The sequence below is a fragment of the Grammomys surdaster genome, unplaced genomic scaffold (genome assembly GCF_004785775.1).
Source record: "Grammomys surdaster isolate TR1022 unplaced genomic scaffold, NIH_TR_1.0 63, whole genome shotgun sequence".
In the NCBI taxonomy this organism is placed as follows: Eukaryota; Metazoa; Chordata; class Mammalia; order Rodentia; family Muridae; genus Grammomys; species Grammomys surdaster.
Window position 1 is genome coordinate 14,221,886 of NW_021604565.1, and position 23,004 is coordinate 14,244,889.

General features: G+C 45.6%; 1 protein-coding gene across 1 annotated transcript in view; it reads left to right on the forward strand.

The window, feature by feature from the left end:
* Grhl2 (grainyhead like transcription factor 2) overlaps positions 1–23,004 on the forward strand; it is a 132,983-nt gene that overhangs the window by 100,519 nt on the left and 9,460 nt on the right. Inside the window, exons 10-14 of the mRNA XM_028767380.1 lie at positions 3,242–3,329; positions 3,733–3,872; positions 5,469–5,500; positions 12,016–12,110; positions 15,220–15,305. Of these exons, the coding sequence (XP_028623213.1) occupies positions 3,242–3,329; positions 3,733–3,872; positions 5,469–5,500; positions 12,016–12,110; positions 15,220–15,305 (441 nt within the window). The remainder of the gene's footprint in view (positions 1–3,241; positions 3,330–3,732; positions 3,873–5,468; positions 5,501–12,015; positions 12,111–15,219; positions 15,306–23,004) is intronic.

Below are 23,004 nucleotides of genomic sequence, written 5' to 3' on the forward strand. Positions count from 1 at the left end.
TGAAGTCGTGTGGCAGGGCCTTCAGCCTGAAAAAGGTGGCTGTAAGAAGAACTGCTTGCTTGTGTAGCTATGCTTGTAACATTGAAAACTTTGCCAACTGGAAGCTATGTCACATTCCTAATAGCTCCTGTTTTACATGCTCTGAAGTCATTGAAAGATGGTAGGTTGGCATGTGTTCCATGCAGCAAGTGACAGTGTCCCTGGTGGGTTCCTGTGTATCCCAGCGTTAGGGACTTGGGATGTCCAGGAGCTGACATGAAGAGTCCTGTGATCGCAAGTGACAGTGCTCCTGGTAGGTTCCTGTATAACCCAGTGTTAGGGGCTGGGGATGTCCGGGAACTGATGAAGGGGAGTCCTGTGACCATGCAGAGAGTTAACTGTAATTGTATCATTTGCAGAAAGTCTGTACGCTTTGATGAAATAGTCTTCCTCCATACGTATAGGAGTAATGTTTTCTGGAAATTTTGGCTGCAAATATTTCCAGGAAATAAAATGATCTCTTGGAGGGGGACCTCTCTGTCTTTATTGAATGTTTAATGCTTCTTTGTATCTTACTGAACTCATAGCTTTATTTGAGAAATGAGGGAGACCATGCCAACGCAGAAGCTGCTCTGAGGATCAGGCTCAAGGCTTTGGTTGCTGTTGGGGACTTCAGTAGTAATGTTGGGCTTTGTGTTAAGTGCTCGAAGGACATAACCAATACCTAAGGGGCTAGTATCTTGGACAAGCTTTCTATTGTCCTTGTGTGTTCCTAGGAGAACAAGATTGGCAAGCCCCAAATTGTTCCATGCAAGGTGACAGGCCGCTGTGGCTCTGTGCTGGTGTGTCTCGCCTCACCTCTAAGCCCAGGGGCACTGGCATTGTTTCTCTGCCTGTGTCAGCATCGATGGCTGCTACACATGGGCCAGAAGCTGCACTGCCACCCTGGGCAACCTCATAGAGGCCATCTCTGATGCCACCCCCAAGTCCCACAGATACTGGACCCTGGGACCTCTGGGGAAAGGCTGTGTTTATCACGTTGCCTCTTCAGGAACTCACCTTGTGAAAACTCACACCAGAGTCTCTCTGTTCAGGGGACCCAGGCTCCAGCTGTGGCTACCACATATAAGGAAATAAAGTGAATTCAATCTACTTTTTTCCTGAATACTATACTCCACATATATGATTCTTTTTTTTTTTTTAAAAAAAAAGTAGAATTAAATCTACTTAAAAAAAAAAAGAATTACTTAAAAATAAAACAAAAGTTGAATATGCACAAATAAAAAATAAAAAGGAATTTGTGTAACCTTGGGGTGTGTCTTGAGTGAGTCATACTTTGTAGATGATAGAGACCCACACTATGTGAAATACTGAATTAACCAGAGCTTCCAGCACACGGCTAAGTGCCCTGTGTGCACCTAGCAAGCAATGCCGCCTTTTCCCAGCACAGAACGAGGCATTGCTGGGACGCTTAGCAGTTCTCTTCGTTCAATGCAAAGGCTCTACAAAATTTAGGGTATCTTGATGAGTACTGTCCAGCGGAGATATCTAAATGTTGTCCTTCTTGCTGTGAATTTCCATGACCTGGACGTATCAATGACACCTCAGATTTTCATGTCAAGAGTAAAGTCACTAGTCCCCTCCCCTCTGGTAGCTATGTGTAGTAGGTATGTTGTAATTGTCTGTGTCTCATCTGTGTGAAACATGGAACATGGCCGGTTCTTTGAGAACTCCCTCAAAGCCACGGTGCCCTCTCTTGTTGACGACAAGTCCCCACTGCGTCCTAGCCTTGGTCAGAACTGGGACTCTCCTATGAGAGTCAATGTGACCAAAAAGTGTATCTCGTCCTTTTAATTCAAACCAAACCATCTATGTATTCTGGTGCAAACGATTCACATTTATCGGTGAATGTGTTTGAACAGATTCAAGTCTTTTTGTATATAGTTGGAATTTGACACTTTATGTGTCAAATGTTCCAAAGATGTTCAGCAATTTTGACTTTGCCTTTTGACTTCCTTTCCTTTTTTCCCCTTTCCTTTTCTTTTTTCTTTCTGTTTATTTTTTTGTTCAGAGAGGAATGCATTTTATTTTGTCAAATGTGTTTTTTCTGACAGTTTCAGGCCATTTCTGAAGGTTGCTTATGCCGGGCGGTGGTGGCGCATGCCTTTAATCTCAGCACTTGGGAGGCAGAGTCAGGTGAATTTCTGAGTTCGAGGCCAGCCTGGTCTACAGAGTGAGTTCCAGGACAGCCAGGGCTACACAGAGAAACCCTGTCTCGAAAAACAAAACAAAACAAAAACAAAAAAACAAAAAAAAAAACAAAAAAAAAACAAAAAGAAAGAAACAACTGAAGGTTGCTTATGCATCAGTGTTCCCTAAGCAGTGTTTCCTGCAGGGGAAAGGGATTCCTAACATGGACCAAGACCTAGGGAAGAAGCTTAGACATGGCATCCTGAGTGTCACTTGTCTAGCACATTGTGGGCGAATTCTCCTGAAGCCAGGAGAGAGAACGCCAGAGGAAACTGTGCTGGGATGTCTCTGACTGGGGACCAAAATAGGAAAATCAGTTAACAAATGGCCCAAAGGAAAGATGAGCAGTGGATGGTACAGGCACCCAGACAGCTAGTCAGTGAGCAAAGCAGGGTCAGAACTATATAAAACTGTATAAAAAGTCAATTTACAAAGGACAGGAGCAGATGCACGGCTCTTCTGTGTGGTAGGCACCATCTCTAAGCACACAGGAGAATATCAGTACTTTCATATGCAGAACAATTCCCCATCTTTTTGTGGCCACAACTTCGAGAAGAACATCCTTTCTTCCTGTGGTGATTTTTTTTTCTTTAAGTTCATAACCATATGCAGAGGAAAACTTGCACAGGGGAAGGCTATTCTATTAATAGCACTGAGTTATTCAGCAGGTGACACTGAATTAGAGAACTCAGCCTGTTCTTTCCTCATGGATTCAAAAATCAAGTTCATGAGATAGGCATGAGACAGGGAGAGGAGAGGAGGCAATCAGGGCGAGCTGGCATCACTCCAGGGTCAGAGCGCAGTGCACAGATCTGTGCGTGTTCTCATTGCGCTCCAGGGAGGGAGTTGAGGATTCCCTCAGTTTATTTCCCGTCTTCTTGATGTGAGAGTGTGTGTGCATGTGTGTTTGTGTGCCAGTTCATGTACATGCATGCATGTGTGTGTGAGAGAGAATATTCTTTCATCCTCTGAGAATATCTTTTGGTTGATCTCTCTTTGTTTTCCCTATCAGGGAGCAGAAAGGAAAATCCGAGATGAAGAGAGAAAGCAGAACAGGAAGAAAGGGAAGGGCCAGGCCTCCCAAACCCAGTGCAACAACTGTAAGTTGCCCCTGTCCCCCATACTGACTGTGCTAAGTTGGGGGACTGCAGCCAGCAGGGTCCTTTGAGAAGACAGATAGAAGGAAGCAGTCTGCAGGGGAAGGCACATGCTCTTGTCCAGAGACAGAGGAGCATTCATATGGAGAGCAAACAGAAGGACCCTCTTGACTCGGGACTCCAGGGTCCACACAGGTCAGCAGGAAGTGGAGGGAGCTTCCGTCCATGTTGAGTGCATTCTCCTAGAATCCCATGTTTGTTTGGGCCTGAGGAAGGACATTTAAGGCATAAGCACATCTAGGGTGCTGAGAAAGCTGTGAGGGAGAATCATGGACTTTGGCTAAGACAAAGCTGATGGCTGAGAGTTCTCAGGGGTGTGTAACATGGGCTTTGTGCTTGCATCCAGCCTCTGATGGGAAGATGGCCGCCATACCGTTACAGAAGAAGAGTGACATCACTTACTTCAAAACCATGCCCGACCTGCACTCACAGCCGGTGCTCTTCATACCAGATGTTCACTTTGCCAACCTGCAGAGGACCGGACAGGTAAGACTCCTGCTCTCACACCCTCCCAACAGAGCAGACCACAGAGCAAAGTCACTATCATTCCATACAAAAAGTAGAATTTTACAGAAAAGACTGGTTGCCTTGGGAGAGAATACTGGCACTCTAAGGCAAAGAGAGGTGTAAGCTGTTATTAGAAAATTGCTGGAAATGACAGGGGAGAAAGCTCATCACAGTTTTGTGTCAAGCAGACTCTATCAGTTCACATACTGCCACCTAGTGGTGAGAGATAGAACTGTATCAATCACTTCATACATTTGCCCAGTACAGAGAAATGAAGGTCTTGTCAATATATGTTTCCTTAGTAAATAAATAGCTCTCATTGAATGGATAAATCATTTCTCGTCTGAAGGAAAAATAGATCTTCCTTCAAATACACAAAAACTAAGTTATGATTATAATCTACAGATGAAAGGAAGGATTAGAAACCAAATAAGTGTTCAATAATTATATAATTATGACAGCATAGTTTTGCAAAAGATTATGTAAGTGCTAAAAGTTTAATGGTGAAAACTATGTATCCACAGGAGAATTAATTACAATATTACTCAATGCAAACAAAAAGTAAGATATCTCTCTGTGTTTAACTCAAACTCCAGTACTGACTGGGTGAGCTACCCACCTGCTGAGGGCTTTTCACATGCTAACTCTGTCATGAAGGTTTACAGAGTCCTGAGATGAGGGAGGTTTGTTTCCTCTCCTCTTTAAGGCCTCCTCTCCCACGGGAGCAGGGAAAACTGTGGAGAAGAAAGATGTTTCTTACCATCAGCCACAGCTGGTTTTAGCCACACACTGGGGTTTTACTTTTGCACGGATGGGTTTTCCTTTGACTCCAGAGTCATTGGATGAAAAGTCTGTTCAGAGAACTAACATAATGGCAGACTCAAGTCCCCTCCCATTCTGAGTGCTGGGACTGATGTCATTCTGAAGGAGACATCTTGCTAGCTTCCTCTTCTCTTTCTGGAGAATGTTCTATGTAGTGATGAGGCAGCTGTATAACCAGAGGATGGTGGCTTGTGCGCGCGTGTGTGTATGTGTGTGTACGTGCACACGCGGCTCTGTGTGAGTGGTTCCATGTTCATGCTATAAGGTGGTAATAAATATATTCATACTTAACTTTTTGCATGGAGTAGATTTCTGCTAAGAATTACTTTAACATTTCTATCTTGTCTTATTTTGGAGGAACTAAGATATAAGAGGAAAGAGTGAATATTTTATCTTGTCCAGAAAGGACAGCTAGCAAGGGTGTGTGTGTGTGTATGTTTGTGTGTGTGTGTGTTTCTACCTCCTTTTTAAAAGCTTTCAAGCATGTAGCTGTGCTTTCTATGGAATGAGGTTGTCTCCATATCTTACAGAAGAGAAATGGTTGAGTCTAACTATCCTGCTTCCAGTTACAACTGGGGCTAAGGTGCCTCGTCACTCTTGATAAACTGATATAGCACACACACACACACACACACACAATTGCTAATCAAAAGTGTCCTTTTTCTTCTTGAGAGATAGTTTGTCTGTTAAGACAACTCATGCAGATTTCCATGGTTTATTTCTTTCCTACATGTGGCTTTTTGTTTTCCACAGGTCTATTACAACACAGACGATGAGCGAGAAGGGTAAGACAGCAGCCATTTCCTTCTCAAGCACTTACTGTTTCTTTGTGTGGGTAGCAATGGACCTTCTAGCCCAGGGACACCCTGGGCAGGAGTGGGTCCTTCCCTTGTGCTTGTGACTTAGAACTGAGAAAGGAGCTGTGGGGTGGCAGCCTGGTGATGACCTTTCTCCCTGCATGCTCTCATTCTGTGCCCTGGCTTCTTCCTATGATCTGCCTTCGAATAAATTCTAAGTTTACCCAAGTGGCCCATCTCTTTAGTGCACTGTTTGCTTTCAGTACTGCCTGAGACAGAGACAGCTCCTGTAGTCCTCACTCTGGGTAGACAGCTTTGAGTGGGGCCTGAGTAGGCTGAGAGCCTGTTCACTGTCCTGTGGCTTTTAGGTAAGAAGCTCTCTTCCACTCTTGCCACATGTGTCTCTGTATAACAGGGGTAGGAGATGTTCTCCATCTTTGCGGAGAACATATGCCCACCTATAGATTTTTACGGGCAGTTAACTCTTCAGTTCTATCCTTAACTTATTTTATATTCTCAGAAGTTTTCGTCTATGAAAGAGCTTTTTTAAGGCCACTGAGATGACTCTTTTCTAGGCCACAGTAGCATCTATACCACTTTCTTGAGCAGAGATGTTGAGCTGCCGTCTGCTTGAGTATTGCCAGTGACGGAGTGCTCTCTGTACAGGAGGACGCTGTTACGTTGTTTCTAAGAGCTGGACAGTTTCAGCTTTTAAAGGGAGGACGACTGTACTTTGGCTCATGTTGGAACAACTGAGTGTGCTAGCTTGGCTGCGTTACATTTAGATCTGTGCAAAGCAGATCCTGGGCACAACCAGGGATGTCAGATGTCAAAGTTGTTCCAAACCTCTGCTAGTTTGAGATTGCCCTCTGATATGTCATTTAGGGTTTCAGCCCCTTGAATAACGTACAGTCTTTTCTGGTTGATTAATTCTTTTTTGGACCCCCTCCGTCCCAGCCCCCAAAGTGTGCTTTCCGAATCTCCTCGTGGACTCTCATTCTAAATACATTAACAGTTGAGCTTGACATAGCAGCTTCTCTCCGATGAACAGCTTTTGACTTCTGTCCGTTGGCTTTTGCTCTGCTCTCTGGAGAAGCCTTTTCCTCCCTTAGCATTCCAACTTTTCTTCCCTGCAACTGCTCTTAGTTAAAATAGCGTTTTATCTTAATTTCCCTCATGGGAGACTACTAAATTTAAACAAACAAAATGCATATAGTCATTTTGCCTCTGTACATGTCTGTGTACCAGTTGCACGCCTGTTGCCCATGAAGGCCGGAAAAGGGCATTAGAGGATCCCTGGAACCGGAGTTGCAGATGGTGTGAGCTTCCCTGTGAATGCTGGGAATTGAACCCAGGTTCTCAGCAGCTCTCTCCAGATAGACCTCTAAGGTTTTTTGTTTCTTTGTTTTTTTATTTATATCTTCTGAAAATTGAGTTTGGAGAATAATTGTGTTTCAGACTGCATGAATTACAGGTTATGCTGAGAACTCTCTCATAAGCTAGATGCTGTGTTTTTCCCTTAAAGCAGGTTAAAACTACATTCATTCTCCAATATCTATCAAGTTAAAACTACATTCATTCTCCAATATCTATCAAGTTAAAACTACATTCATTCTCCAATATCTATGTTTTGCTCATTGTTTGCATTCATTGTATGTCTACCATTCCAAGGTCATTTCCCCCCAAACCATAGTCAGACCTAGGCCTCCTCATTCTTATGTAAGACACTTACTTCATCGCTGGTCAAGGAACTCTATAGCACATGTTGCCGATCTCCTTCCTTGAGAAGTGGCAAGAGGGTCAGATCTTTCTTGCTGGTAATAGTAATGGTAGGGTCCCTGGCTGGCTTAACATACACTATGTAGACCAGGCTGGTCTTGAACTCATGGAGATCTACCTGCATCTTCCTCCTGAGTGCTGGAATTAAAGGCCACCACACCCAGCCCAATCACCAATTTTGAATGGACTACTGACTAAGAATGGTTTTCAGTAGTTTAAAAACCTCCAGTGAAGACTGACAACACATGGTACATGTGTAAAGAATGTTTTTCTGCCGGGCAGTGGTGGCACACGCCTTTAATCCTGGCACTTGGGAGGCAGAGGCAGGAGAATTTCTGAGTTTTGAGGCCAGCCTGGTCTACAGAGTGAGTTCCAGGACAGCCTGGGCTACACAGAGAAACCCTGTCTCTAAAAACCCCCCCAAAAAAAGAAAGAAAGAATTTTTTCTGAAACACAACTGTATTATGTTAGTTCCTTTACATGCTGACTATGATTTCTTTGATGACACAGCAGCAGAATTGAGTGGTTGCAACAGGAATCTAAAAGACCTAAATGTTGTTGGGACCTTCTCAGACGAAAGCTGCCACCTTCCATCTCACAGGAATTCATTAAACAACTCTGCCGAAACTTGTCCAGGATGGAACCTCAAAAATTAGTTGTAAATTCTCTAAGTATTGATTAGAAAATCAAGCATAGTGGCTCATACCTACAATCCCAGAAATCCGGGAGCAGAGGCAGGTGGATCAAAAGTTTGAGACCAGCCTATTCTGACTACACAGTAAATATGCCTGTCTCAATGCCAAAAACAATTAGTTTGTTCTTTTTATCTTGAAATAGAAATAATTAAATTTCAGTGGTTGGAACAAACAGAAATGATTAGACCTATGAATTCTAATCTTTAAATCACATATTTTATAAGAGACAGCATGGCGTTGTGGAAAGGATGTTGGCCTTGAGCTCAGGAAGCCCAGTCTGTCCTCTGGACTGCCCTGTATCCACATGAGACCTCATGCCAGCCTCTGGGTCCCTGGCCTCAGTGTTTAGGTCTATACTGAGGACGCTGTAGCAGGCTATCCTACAGATCTCCCATAGTCCCCAGCACTCAGCATTTCTCTTCATAGTGTTCCTGAGTGAGAGAAAGCTCCTGGGAAGCCTTAGGAGCGTCTGAAGAGTCTGTGCTGGCCCAGTATCTCATCTCAGCCTCCGCTTTGCAAGCTGACTAAGGCCAAGTGGCCAGTGACCTACCTGTAAGTCCACTGGCTGAGTCTTTCTGTCAGAGGTGCCTGTGTTGTTGAATAGTGATCTATTCCAAGACCTGTGTCGCCTACTTTCATACAACTTCTGCTTGAGCAAAGTGGGCAGTCATTGGTGCCTCCATTAACTCATGGTGGGTACTTGGGTATTGCTATATGTGAAAGTAACAGCACTCCCTGGGTACCTGGGTACTCAATGCTTTTGCATGCATCATGTCCTTGATTTCTCCCAGATTTCCCATTATCTGCCATTGACAGTGAGGAAAAAGGCTTTGAGGATGAAGAAGCTTCTTCAAAGTCATCCAGCTGGCACATGATAGAAGCAGGGGTTGAACCAGTGCCTACCCACAATTCCCAGCACTCACCCTTGTGCCCCTATTGCCCAGTCTCCTTAGTTCTTAACCTATGGCTGTAGAGAAGGCAGGCAGGTGGGGAGGGGACAGGTCCTACGTAGCTCTCTGATGTTCACAGAGGCCCAGACAGATCTCTGAGCTCCGAGGACACCGTGTGTTCACCCAGCCCCGAGGGAGTACCGTCTTCAGTGGCATTGTCACATCCGGCCCACGCCTTTCATCCCTGTGATTTTGACTTAGCTCCGTATCCCACCCACTATGTGTGGTGCTAAAGAAGCTGGGAAAGACGCCAGCAGTGCGGCCATGTGTTTGGCTTGCTTCTCTGTTATCTCTTTGCTCTCTAGAAGTTTGACTCTGGGGCTGGAGAGATGGCTCAGAGGTTAAGAGCACTGACTACTCTTCCAGAGGTCCTGAGTTCAAATTCCAGCAACCACATGGTGGCTCACAACCATCTGTAATGGGATCCGATGCCCTCTTCTGGTGTATATGAAGATAGCTACAGTGTACTCATCATATATATAAAATAAATAAATAAAATCTTTTTAAAAAAAAAAAAAGAAAGAATTTAAAAAAAAAAAAAAAAGAAGTTTGACTCTAAGTCCTGGATACCTTTGTAGCCCGAAGCCTTAATCCTGCTTCAGACCTAACACTGAGCAGTCCTTTTCTGATGAGTCTCAATGTCATTTGTTGATATCAAGGGTCTTGTTTACCTTGTGATCGATCCCACAAGCCCATGGCTGAATATGTTACTGGCCATGGGTGGTTCTACCTGACTGTAGGATGACAGTGAGGCCAGAGAGAGCAATGCTCTACTGCTTGCTGGTCTTTTGAAAAATGTCATGCAATATCTCTGTCCTGGGCACCAGAAGCCTGCAACCTGTGCTCTTTTTATTAGAGAATGGGCAAGTCAGAGCTGCCTTGTTTGGTTTTGCTTTGAGAAATAAATGAAAGCATTGAATTCAGAACATATAAAACTGACTTCTACTGGGCTTATAGATTTGAAAGTGTAGAGAAGCATATGTGGTCTCCCAAGAGAAAGGTGGTTTATCTGAGATACTATTTTAATGACAGAGTCTCCTGTGGCTTGGAATAAGGTGTTCTCAAAAGTTAACTGAACTGGAAAAAATATAAGTGAATTTTGCTTGGTGAAGGAGTTTGACTCACTCAGCATGAAAAAGTGTCTGGTAGTATTTTAGGCTACTTACCAATTATTAGCTTAATGGCACCTAGCTACTGTGGATGGATTTCTTTTCATCTAGTTCTAAGTTCCTGGTCACTTCAGTTCCCAGATGAGACAGAGAACCCGGACCTGCTGTTACCACAAAGCCGAAGGCGAGACAGAGGGAGTAGTGTTCTAAGTTCATTACTGCCTTCAGGTGGGACTTGAGGTTTAGATTTTTTTCTTAGCTGCTTTCATTGTTTGACAGACAGAGGGATATAGTTAGAGAGCTGGCTCTTGACTCTACCTTACCGGCATCCCCGATGGCCGTTCCCTCAAAGGCGGCACAGGTGAATAGCCTTTCCCTGTTAGCTGGGTCACCCTGTGTAAGGCCGACAACACCTTTGAGCCTCCTGTCATTGTGGACATAAGGGCTAAGATTGTGCTTGTTCAGCTGGCTCAGGGTGCTCAGGAGTTGTGCTTCGAAGCTTGGACTAGTATTAAAGAAGTCGCTGGGCTGAGGCCCTCTGTGGAGGTAAACTAAGCACCATTGGTTTAGTGATGTAAGCTACCAGCATGACTAGAAATGTTTCTGGACTGGACCACAGGTCATGTGCCTTGTGCTTTTATAACCCGGATTTCTGCTCACCTGACCTGGGATGTGACGAGTGACTCTCTGGCAGGATGTCCGTTCAGGAGTCACAGGGTTTTGTGCTGTCTGCCTGGGTTAAGATGGACATGGGAGTGTCCATCTCCCATGCAAGACTAATTGAACTGTTCGCCCTGGATGGAAAACAGTCTTCTTCATATTTCTTTCCCTAAGCCTCTCCAGCCTGTGGCCCTCGTCATCTTCACTGTCGTAGTCTGGCGCCTCCATGCTGGTTACCTTGTGTCCCCAACACTCACCGAATTCTCTTGAGAGCCTCTTTTAAATTTTGATTATTTTAAATCACACGTGTGTTGTGTATGAGTGTGTACACATGCTTGCAAGTGTTCATGGAGATGAGATACGTTGGATCCTTTGGAGCTGGAGTTATAGAAAGCTGAACCACCTGACATGGGTGTTAGGAACTTAAGTCTGGTCCTCTGCAAGACCAGTGTACGGTCTTTACTGCTGAGCTGTCTCTCCAGCCTCCTCTTAAATTTTATTAAATTAATTAATTTTATTTGACACATAATATTTGTACTTATTTATAGGGCATGGTATGCTCATTTGACAGTGTGTATTGTGTGTAATGATCAACTTGGTATAATTAATATTTCCAGCTCCTCAAATATTGTCATTTCTGTGTCAACAGCCTTCTTTTAAAGATAAGGAGACTAAGGTCCATGGAAGTTGAGAAACATGTCCACATTTGTACAGTAAGAAACTATAAAACAGGAATTCTAAGTCAAGTGAGGTGGTCTGACCTCTGAGGTCCTGTACTAACAATTCTGCTAAGTGATCTGCCAGATAATACCTCCTGGGCCAGACAATCCCAGAGAAAGCACCATTTTCTACAGACCCACCTGAGATCCGTGAAGCTGAGATTAAATCTCCACTTCTGATTTCTCTTCCCCTTAAACAGTCCTTCCCTTTCCATAGCACATCTGGAATGCATAGGGACTTTGCAAGCAAATGTGCATCTGTCAGAACTGAGCCCACAGAGAATGCTCAGGGGTCAACACCACCGTCTTCCAGGCTGGAATCTTCTGTGAGAAGAGGACAGGACAGGAGGCTGGGTTCAATCTCTCACTGTGGCAGTTAGGACAGTCCCCAACAGAGGTCTGTCAGGTGGCCTGTGTAATCTCCTGCTGTGCTACAGTGGCACACAGGATAGCCAGGCCTCAGATGGAAGTGAAGGGCTGCTGTGACTTGCTGTGACAGAGGGTGTGGGGTGTGGGGGGCACACTCCCTAGCTGAGAACACCCCTTGCTGGGACTCTTGTGTGTTTAATCATTTCTGTTCACCTTCTCCAGCAGCAGTGTCCTCGTTAAACGGATGTTCAGGCCCATGGAAGAGGAGTTTGGTCCAACACCGTCTAAGCAGATTAAAGAAGAAAACGTAAAACGAGGTATCTCTCCATTCTGACCGACACTGAGAGGGCTTAAGGCAGGTTGTCCTGGTGTGAAGTGTGTGGGGGGGTATCTTGTCAAGAAGAAATCACTCCCTGTGACAGAATCATTGCTAACCCTGTTGGGCTTTTCCTCACATTGGAGGCTACAGGCTTTCTGTTACCTTGTGGGAACGGCTATGCGTCTCCTGACTCACAGTTCAGAGCAGACTGGCTATGTGTGTGACTGTGCCGTTCTCCATGGACCAGTGATTCCAAACTATTTCATAGAGAGAACCGATTAACAGCATGCTGGGCCCACCCATATGTGATGGCGGCCCCCAGCTTGCCGTCACGAATCTTAACCTCCATTCCTTGGTGTCTCTTCCTCCCTAACTTTACTTAGGGTTAGGGCAGAGTCACAGGGAAACCAAGAGTCACACTGGTGACTGGTTTGCAGTTGTACCTGTCCTCCTCACTTACGGGCTGGGACCCAGTCCAACAACTACTTTTCAGAGTGTGTAAAACTGGCACACCCACACTGCCATTAGAAATTGTCTTGGGCTATAATTAAAAATTAAGGTAAGGTTTCTGAACCTTCAAAGACAGACATGGAGGGCACTGTGACCTACAAGTACTAAGAAAACTTCCGCTTTTCCTCCCCCCCCACCCCCCCCACTCCCTAAGAGGTTCTCTTTGGGGAAGGATGGAGAAGTTACTGGGCCCTTGCTTGGCACTCAGAGCTTGTATTCTGCTCTAGGGTCAATGGCGACTCCTACTGGTCATTTGTCAGTTTCTTGAAGCCATCATTACTGGCTGTTTTTCCTTTGCGGCCACTTGTCAGGACGACTGGGTCACAATCATTTAGGGAATTCACAAGAGGCTGCCTGCCTTGGGCTGTATGGAGTCTGGAACGTTTGGTGGTTGTTTCTGCTGCATTCGGCAGGATGATGATTATTGCTGCCACACCACAGAGCAGAGCTAATGAAAACTGACTCTCTGGGCAAGCCCTCGAAGTGTGTGGAACCCAGCACACCCTCCAGGAGAGCTGTCAGCAAGCCCAGCTGGAACTGCCCTGCCTGTTTCTCTCTCCTCCCCCCAAAAAAGAACCAACAGACTTGAGTACTTTCTAGCCACCCCCAAGCAACATTAAAGACAACGGCTTGAACAGAGGCTATTTATAAGTAGTGCTCATTTTAACAGAATGTAATTGTGGGTTTCCCAACGGTCAGCCGGATGGAAATTGCTTTTTCCACTCGTTTTGTTGTTGAGAGCTTCCGGAAGAAATTACAGAATTTCTAGCAAATAATAGCCATCAGCTATGTCTTCTTGAATTTAATTTTCTTTATCTGGCTGTAATTGGGATCTGCATCCTATATTTTTCTGCATATTGCCCGCATTCTCTCTGTTTATGATAGCCTTTGGGTTACTAGGTAGTTAACTGACATGTAAGCTCTATGGTATTGCTTCTAGGGACTAAATCTGGTGATATAGTCAGTCTACATGTTTAATTGGCACTTTTTATATTTGATAAAGAGAAAGCACTGCACTGTCCAAGTCTTTCTATCTCCCTCCTCCCTGTTCCCTCCTCCCTCATATTCCAGCTGAACACTCACTGGCACAGAAGGGGGTTTGGGCAGATTCCCTGTCAATGTGGCCTTTATAAGCACAGATTTAAGAAAGCCTTTGGGATGGCGGAGGGAGGGGAGGAGGAGGGGTTTGCGTTTAGCTGATTCCATTGTCCAGTTCTGTGTCTGTTTTTCTGCAGATGGTGTTGGTAGCCGGGCTAACAGCAGGGCTATTGTTGAGATCTAGGCTCATCACTGCTTTGGGGTTTCTTTGCTTATTTTTTTGTCCTGGGGAGTCTTCCTTAGTGTGGCCAGATGAGGGGCTTCAGCTTTTTCTTCCCTTGGAAGGGAAGTTATGCTTGCTGCTAGAGGACAGACAGAGTAGCTATCCCTCTGGGGCTGTAGGACTGTACCTGAGTGATGAGGCCAGTTGTTTCTCTGGGTGCTGACCTCCGAGCATGATCTCATAGTAGGAGGACACGGTGATCAGGAAGAGAAGCAGTGCCAAGGGTGGCCACGTCTGTGAGGCCCAGCAGGTACATCTGAGCCTCCCTGAGGTCCGTTTACACAGCTCAGGATCTGCGGCCTCTGCCCATCCTGTCTTAGCTTGCATACTCTTCAATTCAGAACTTTTACAGAGAAGGGACTAGAAAAGCTGTGCCCCTACTTGACGGTTCAGTAACCACGACTACTTCCTGGCGGCTTCTGTAGGGTGAAGACTGGGTCTTTATCTGTGTGCTGGGCCTACACCAAGCTTACCACATGAACCTTATTTCACAGACCTGGCAGGCAACCCTCTGTGGTAGTTCCTAGTGTCTGTCTCACAGATATCCAGGCATGGAGAAATTAAATCATTAGGGCCTGGGCTGGACTTACCTTCAGATCTGAGATTCTCCATATCCTAAGATCTTCCTGGACTGTCCTAGGCGGTACCCCGTTACCCTTCCAGGCCTGTGCACCTTAGGCTGTCTGCTGGTCGGTCTCACCCTTCTCATGACTTTCCTTTCTAGACAGCTGCTCCTACGGTCTTCACAACTCAGAGATCCTTGAGCCCCCACTTCCGGCACTCTCCCTCGCCTTACCGTGGCAGAACCTGGCTGGAAAGCATTGTCTCTTACTTTCCCTTCATTACTCTCTCAAGCCTGCCTGCCTTTCCTAGTGGGACCACAAACTCCCTCAAGGCAGAGGTTGGGGTTAACTAGCTCTCTGCTGCAAGCTCAGCTCTTGCTATATACAGGAGCCTTCAGTGGTATTCACTGAATGAGCAAAGATGCAAATATAAGTTACAGGAAAGAGTGGTCCTAAAGAGACCGTGTGTTCACCCCGAGAAACTCAAGTATGGATATAGATAGCCATGAGAGCATTTATGTCCCAGTGAGCCTGTTGGCAGAGCAGGTGATGGCAGCCTGATGCCCATGTGACAGGAAGCAGAGAGCAGGTGATGGCAACCTGACGCCCCCATGTGACAGGAAGCAGAGAGCAGGTGATGGCAGCCTGACGTCCCATGTGACAAGAAGCAGTCGCAGGCCTCTGCTCACTCTGGTTCTTCCCTTCTCTTGCAGTGCTTTTGTATGTGAGGAAGGAGAACGATGATGTCTTCGATGCTTTGATGCTGAAATCACCCACGGTGAAGGGCCTGATGGAAGCGGTAAGCCACAAGCCCCCTGTAGACTCCAGGAGTCCTGCCCCGTTCACCCGGCCAGAATTTACTTAGTACAACGAAGCTACCAGGGTGGCTCCAAACTGAGCTTTTGAAAGAAAATGAAAAGATGTTTGGGTCTCACCCACCTCTGGGTCACAGCCTCTGAGCATGTTCAGACAGACACTTGGTTGGTCTCAGAGTAATCCTCCCAGTCAGATGCTGTACAGGTGGAGGGATAACATGGGGTTTTTATTTATCTATTTGCACAAAGCTAGATTAGGTGCACATGGCTTCCAAATATACACATACCAAAAACTACAAAACCAACACGCTATGGTGGCATATTCCAGCGTGAAGAGGACATGTTGGTTAAGGGGGAAGATGTGTTGCAGAGCTCTGGGGGCCAGAATTGATTCTCTTCTCATCGCTGACCCAGAGCAGGGTTGGTAGTACAGCCGTGGGCAAACTTTTGTTCACACGCTCTTGGCCCAGCTTCGATCGTGCCACGGGGCTGAGCTATGTTCTCTCACTTGCCTCGGGTATGGCTGTGTAGTAGAACATAAGGATTTTACAGTGATGGAGACATCCGCAGTGTCCCTTGCCTCTCCTGGTGACAGCTGGTCTCAGGTTCTCGTGAGACACGTTTGGGCTCGTGGCCAAACGCGGTGGCGTGTGAGGGAGTTGCTATGGGTAGAGCCCTGCCTTGCGGTCACCTGCCAATCATCTGTACTTTCCGGTGCCCACCCATGGTGGAATGTGTTATAAATCAGGACTTCATTCTTTCTTTCAGCCCCAGAGCAGTCATTAACTGTGTGGCTACAATATGTAGTTTCTCATTTATTCAGCTCATGAACTATTGTCGTTTTCCTTTGGGGATGCCGTTGTGGGTGCACTGCTGTGAACATCTAGGGGCTAGTTTTTGTTTGGGTGTTTGCCTCCATTTCTTTGGGAGTATATACAGAGTAAAATTGGTCAGGAAGACACAAAATGCCATTTATGACTTGTTTCAGTGTGTCAATAATATCCAGTATCAGTGACTTCATGGAGAGAGGAAGAAAGCCAGCGGTCGCCATGAGCTGGGGGGCAGGAGGTAGAACCTGTGTGTCCTTTGGGACTAATGGGGTGCTTTAGAACCCGAGCGAACAGTTGTGAAACACTGTGAATGTGTTATGATTGTCTATCCATCTACAGCTCTTACTGATTATCATGGGTGTGTGGTTGCCGTGGGTTTCATGCTGCCCCTGAGTTGGTGTTTTATGTCCCCAGGTCATTCAGAGCAAGAGCAGCAGTGTCACCCTCCAGAGAGCACAGAGGGTGGGCTTTGTAGCTTCTTGTCATGACTTGTTGGGGAGCATCGATTTCTGTTCTACACAAACCAGAAACAAACCCAGAAGTGAATGCAAGGAAGGATATGGAATATATCCCTTTTAATGAAACATTAGTTTTCTTTTTGTTGGTTTGTTTTTGTTTGTTTGTTTGTTTGTTGTTGTTTTTTGTTTTTCGAGACAGGCTCTGTGGAGCCCTGGCTGTCCTGGAACTCACTCTGTAGACCAGGCTGGCCTCGAACTCAGAAATCCTCCTGCCTCTGCCTCCCAAGTGCTGGGATTAAAGGCGTGAGCCACCACTGCCCGGCGAAACATTAGTTTTCTTATTGTTTTGTTTTGAGACCAGGTTTCACTATGTAGCCCCAGCCAGCCTGTAATTCTTGCGTAAACAAGACTGGCCAGTATAATTCAGAGACACACCTGCCTCTGCCTCAAGAGCACTGGGATTAAAGGCTATGTCACCATCACCACAGGGCTCTGATTTTATACTGATAAGGAACAGATATTACAAAGGCCTAGAATGGATGAGCCAAGAACGTCCCCCCCCACCCCCAGGCGGAGTTTCTCTGTGTAGACTCAGCTATGCTGGAACTTGCTCTGTAGACCAGGCTGACCTCGAATTTACAATAGAGATCCACTTGCCTCTGCCTCCCAGCTGCTGAGATTGAAGATATGCCCGATTACCACCTGGCTGAACCAAGATTTTTTTTTTTAAATGACCTTGCAATTGCTAAAGGATGAACAAATGGCCTATAAAAGCCTGTAAAATATTAAGATTTCTTTGAACAGCATTGGCCATTTCTATACCCCACTCTGGCTTTTAAGAGCAGATGAAAGTGGTATTCATGGGAATGTCAAGTTTGTGCTTAGTCCTTCCTGCTGGAGATGCAGACTTTGCTAAGGATCTAAACTGACCTTGATGCTTGCTTCAGCTTCCTGAGCACTGGGATTATGGGATTGTAAACGTACACTAGGTCTCACCGGAATCTGTTCTTATTCAGCTCCTCAGGACATTCTGCGGGGTGGGTAGGACAGATCTAAACCAGGTCTGAACTGCTGTGCTATGCTGGGATCATCTCGCTCTTGTTTCTTCTTGTCTTCTTGTTTCCTTTCATAACATCTGGCCAGTTTCAAAAATGCTCTGCAGCCGTGCTCACATTGGACCACTGTGGAACCAAAGGTCACCTCGCTCTCCAACAGCAGCTCAGCAACGCAGGCCTACTCGTCCCTTGATCCCCCTCAAGGGGAGCTCCTCACACCTGCATTGTTTGGTAGATGGTGGTAGTAGGTGAGGCCCTGAGTAGTGAATGCCCTTAGGGCTGCAAGGTGAAGTCAGCTTTCCTCCAGGCTCTGGGCAGAGTCTTCAGGCCACTCTGACTTCATCCTCCCCTTCCTTAAAGTCCCAGCACTGAGAACGGTGGTCAAGAAGGGCCCTTTCGGGGCCCTCAGGAGACATGAGCTGGCAGTGAGCTATAAAATGGACCTTTATGGACTGTCAGGGCGTCATGGAAGACCAGAGAACTTCTGCATGTTATGAGCTCGTGTCTTTTGAAGAACATGAGATCTTGCTAACGTAGTTCTAGCCTGAATTTATTCTACACTATTACACTCACATTTACCAGAACATGTTTTATGTTATAATATGTATGTGCGTGTATATATATTATACACATGTAACATTGATATGTGTCCTTGTGTGTGTGTGTAACATATAAATTCCACACTTACCTCTCCATATCTAGAATTCATTCCACAATACTCCATAGTACCAAACTCTTTTATATAAAATAGTGCATTTCTATGATCTCTGTACGTCCTTCCAAATGCTTTAAACTATCCCCAGTTTACACTACCTAATGAATGTAAAAGCTATGCAAATAGCATTGTTTAGGGAACAATGACCTAAAGAATATCTGTACACATTCAGTAGAACACACAACTTTTATAAAATATTGGTCTTTGGTCAATTAGATCTGTGGGTGCTGAACCTACAGTTACAGAAGGCAGACTCTGTGTGTGTGTGTGTGTAAAATTTATTTCTTAATATATATTAATAGTGGCATAAATATAGGTGATGTGTGTTTGTGCAAAATAATCCCACATAGGTAAATATGCAAATACTACCGTTTAGTGGTCAGTATTGTAGCCTTTGGCCTCAGAAAACTTCTGTTCAAAATCTGGCAATATTCCTTAGCAGCTAGGCAATGTTTCTTAGCCTGCTTTTCACTCCTAAAATGGGAACAGTATGATAATCTGGCTCCCAGGGCCATGATGAGAACTGAGTGAGCCAGTGCCAGCAGGCTCCTCTGGCCCCAGTGAGCATGATGGGATCGGTTGTTTAGTTTAGTTTATTTTTTAGTAAACCAGGCTTTTGAGTATGAACCAGTGTCAGAAAACACATAGTGCTGTTTAGATTCTGGGTTCTCAAATGTTCACTGTGTAAGAGGGTGGAAAGTTACTTTGCATCACAAATTCATTATATAGTAGACAGTAACCTGCCTTTGTGAAGTGTCTGCCAAGGTCGGGGAGGGGGTGGGAATGTTGCCAGTGTCTCATCCAAAGTTCCCAAGCCAAGAGGAAGTCACCTGCACCTGAGGGATGGACTTTATGGGTCACAGTTTGTCCAGTGTTCCACAAAAAGCTAGCCCTCAACACAAGATGGCAGTGTGACCCTTGGCCTTCATATTTTGACTCAATTTAAGAATAATTCTGTCGGTTAAAGTTTATTATTTTTTGTGACAACTAAAAGATTTGCAGGAAAATAAAAACTGATCAAGTGCGGCTAGCAAACCTCTGAAGGAAGCATCTTGTGCTGGTAGCAAACCTCTGAAGGAAGCATCTTTAGGTCAGAGACATTGTTTGCCTTGAGCCATCTTTGCCACTGTCATTGGAAGAAAATGATTTTCTACGGTCACAAACAGCCCCACCCCCTACTAGGAACATAGTAGGGCTTACTTCTGTAGGCGGGCTCATTGACCTCCCCCCTCCCCCATTTCAAAGATGCTATCTCAGAACCCCAGTCACAGCCTTTGCTTCTCGCCACTCCCCACTCCCCATAACCTCCCCTCAGATTTCCCGGGAGTGGCCGAGGAATCACACATACAGGATGTTCTTTGCTTGAACACTGATGTTTGAGAACCATGACCTGGTGTGAATCCTCATGTGAACTGGCCCTGGTTCTTCCCCAAGATCTATCTCCATGGAGCAAGGCCTCTCATTATCCACTATGGCGGGGGGTGGAGTAGATTCCTGCAATGTATTTTGAAGCTAAGGAATGCCCCCCTAAGCCATTTCGTGAGTGTACCTCTGGATGTGGAATTGGCCTGGCCTCTTCTCCACTGGTCCCTGGTAGTTGGGAAGACCAATCACTGTCTCTGTTGAGGAAGGAAGTCTTTAGAGCCAGTAGACTCACAACTCCAAGAGTAGAAGTATGGTCCCTGTAGGTCCCTGTACGCCCTGCAGTTAACCTCTGAGACATGGCCTCTGTATCACCTCTAAAATGGAGCCATCAAAGGCACCGAGAAAGAAAGGCAGTGTAAACCCTCCTATAGATTAGCTAACAGACACCCTGGGTGATGGGGCTACTCTGTAGCTGAAGACTGGGCTAGCCTCCATAGTGAGCCTGTCCTGCTTCCTTGTCCAGATTCCCAGTCTTCAGCCATGTATTACTTGGGTATATGTGCACTGGTGTATAAATGGCCTTGGAGAAAACCTCTGACGTATTTTAGCATGCTTTTGGCATTAGCACACAAGGTGTTAGATGTCATCAAAATGTTTTTGAACAAAGCAAGCTTTTGCAGATTCTCCCTCAGCATCTCCTACTTCCTGTCTCCATCCTCTCTGGTAACTTCCTTTGTGTTTTGTTCTTGTTTTTAGTAGCCTTTTTAAAATTTCTTTCTCTTTAAAGAAAATAGTTATTGACAGTGATGGGATGTGGATTTGTCATCTAGAAAGAAGAGAACTATGTTCCCCTCTTCCTGCAGGTGTGAACTGACATTTGAGTCAGAAGGTGCCATACCAGGCAAACTCATGAACCGGTTATGGGTGGTGACTGTTTCTGTAGCCCACACAGATTTCCTACAGCCTGTGAGCCAGGCCATGTGATGGGTGGGGTAGCTCTGTTAGCTAGAACAGGGTATGCTTACTTAAAATTAAAAAAAAAAAACCACAGCTGTGTGTTGTGTGTGTGTATGAGCACGCACGTGTGGTTTTGTGTGCGAGCATGGGCCATGGCATCTATGGGGGTCAGGGAACAACCTTGTGATCCCTTCTCACCAGGTAGAGCCAGGGTCAGTCTCTGGTTCGCTGCTCACACATTGTGCTAGCACATCCGTGGGGCTCTGAGGCTACAGGAGTGCTCAGCAGCATCTGGCTACAAGCACAGCAGACTCAGGACCTCACACTTATGTGGCTAGTACTCCACCCACTGAGCCATCTCTCCTGCCTGAAGTTCTTGATGTGTAGTGTTTCCTGTGACTGTTTCAGAATTTGTCCGGCTTTTACCACAAGCACGCAGAGCAGCAGGGTGAGGAAGGAGCACCCCACTGGAGTTAAAGCATGACTGTGCAGTCTGAAGCATAATGGAAGATCTAGAGTTTGACATGATCTCCCAACCACAGTAAAGAGGAATTGAATTCTCATTTAGCTGTGCCTCTGGAACGAAGTTACTTTTCTGTGGGATGGATTGATCATAAGGTTTTCCTCGTGTGATAGCCCTGACCTGCTCAGTTCTTTGTTTCACCTGCAGGAAATCACTAGTGTAAGATAGAAAAGGGGGCGAGTTCTCCAGTAGCCTGACACCTGAGAGCATCATTTGGAGGAAACACGGTGTTTTCTTTTCATCTGTCTGTTTGAGCCGCATGACATTGAGGACTCATTATGGCATAATTAAGTTTTATCTTCAGGGCAGTGGGGTGGTGGCAGCAAGGTGTTGTCTATTAGTGCTGGGTGTTCAGATTGACTTTTACACAGCTGGGATTAAAATGGAAACATATTCTTAAAATATTTCTGTGCTTTATAAAGAAGCCAAATTTCTCAAATTCTCACTACACATTCCTATTCAAACCACCACAACCCAGTAACCTTACAGAGTAACCTTTGACCTCTGAACCTCATAGCTTGTTCTGGAGAACAGTGAAGCCACTCATACCTCAGGGCCTCTGCCTTCTGTCCCCTGTGCCAGAAATGCTCTTCCCCCTTGTCTCCATGGGCCGTGATTCCAGGTCTGCTCACACACAGCTTATCACAGGGCTTCTTACATAAATAACACCTCTTCCGCTCGGTGCCTCCTCTTGCTGTATTTTGCTTCAACTTGGTGTCTTGGTTAGTTTTTAATTGTCCACTTGACGTGATCTAGAGTCACCTAGGAAGAGGGATCTTCAGTTGAAGAATTGCTTCAGTCTGATCAGCCTATGGCCATATCTGTGAAAGCTTGTCTTGACTGATAATGATGGGAGGTCCCAGCCCTCTGTGGGCGACACCATCCCTAGGCAGGTGGGCCAGCTGAGCAAGAGCCAGTCAGAAAACCAGTAAGCAGCTGTTCTTTATGGCTTCTGCCTTACTTCCTGCTTGAGTTTGTTGACTCATAGACTGTTATTTGAAGTGTAAGCCGAAATAAACTTTCTCCCCAAGTTGCTCTTGGCTAGCATGTTTTACCGTGGCAACAGGAAAGCAGAGCAGATCACCTGGCATAGCTAGTACTTGTTATATGTTCTATGTCTTCTCCAGAAGAGTGTACAGTTTAGAGGTGTTTATCCCTTGTTGTCAGCTGTGTGTCCTTAGACCCTTGGGCACAAATGCTTGTCTGCTGTATTTGCCATCTTCAGAGTCTGTGCCATGCTGAGTGCTGCAGACTTCTCACACACATTTCTTCATTCATTCTCAGCATACCCAGTGTACATGGGATGGAAATGGCACCATTTTACAGATAAGGAAACTGAGGTTGGACAAGATAGGTGCCTCTTTCCCTAAGTTCTTCCCAAAATTCTGGGACCCTAAGCTCTCAGCCAACTTAAGTCTAGGTAGACAGATGTTCATACGCTGATACCTAAGACGAATAGACAGTGTAAGTCTCACAGAGAATGGGGGAGAAGAAGAATGAATAATAAGCATTTGGACAAGAGGCAGGGTAGCATTGATCAGCCTAGTCTTGATTTCAGATCCAGTTCTCTCCGTCAGGAGTGGTATGACCTTGGACAGCTGAAGTGAGGTAATATTGTGAGCCATCCCTTAAAGGGATGTCAGTCTTCTCGGAGGGTCACAGTAGTTACTATGTGTGATGCTCAAAGGGGCATACTTGGAGGTAGATAATACACAGTGGCAGATCAGATGGCATCGTCTAAGTGTGGATATTTAAAGACTCTCACCTGCCAGTCCAATGC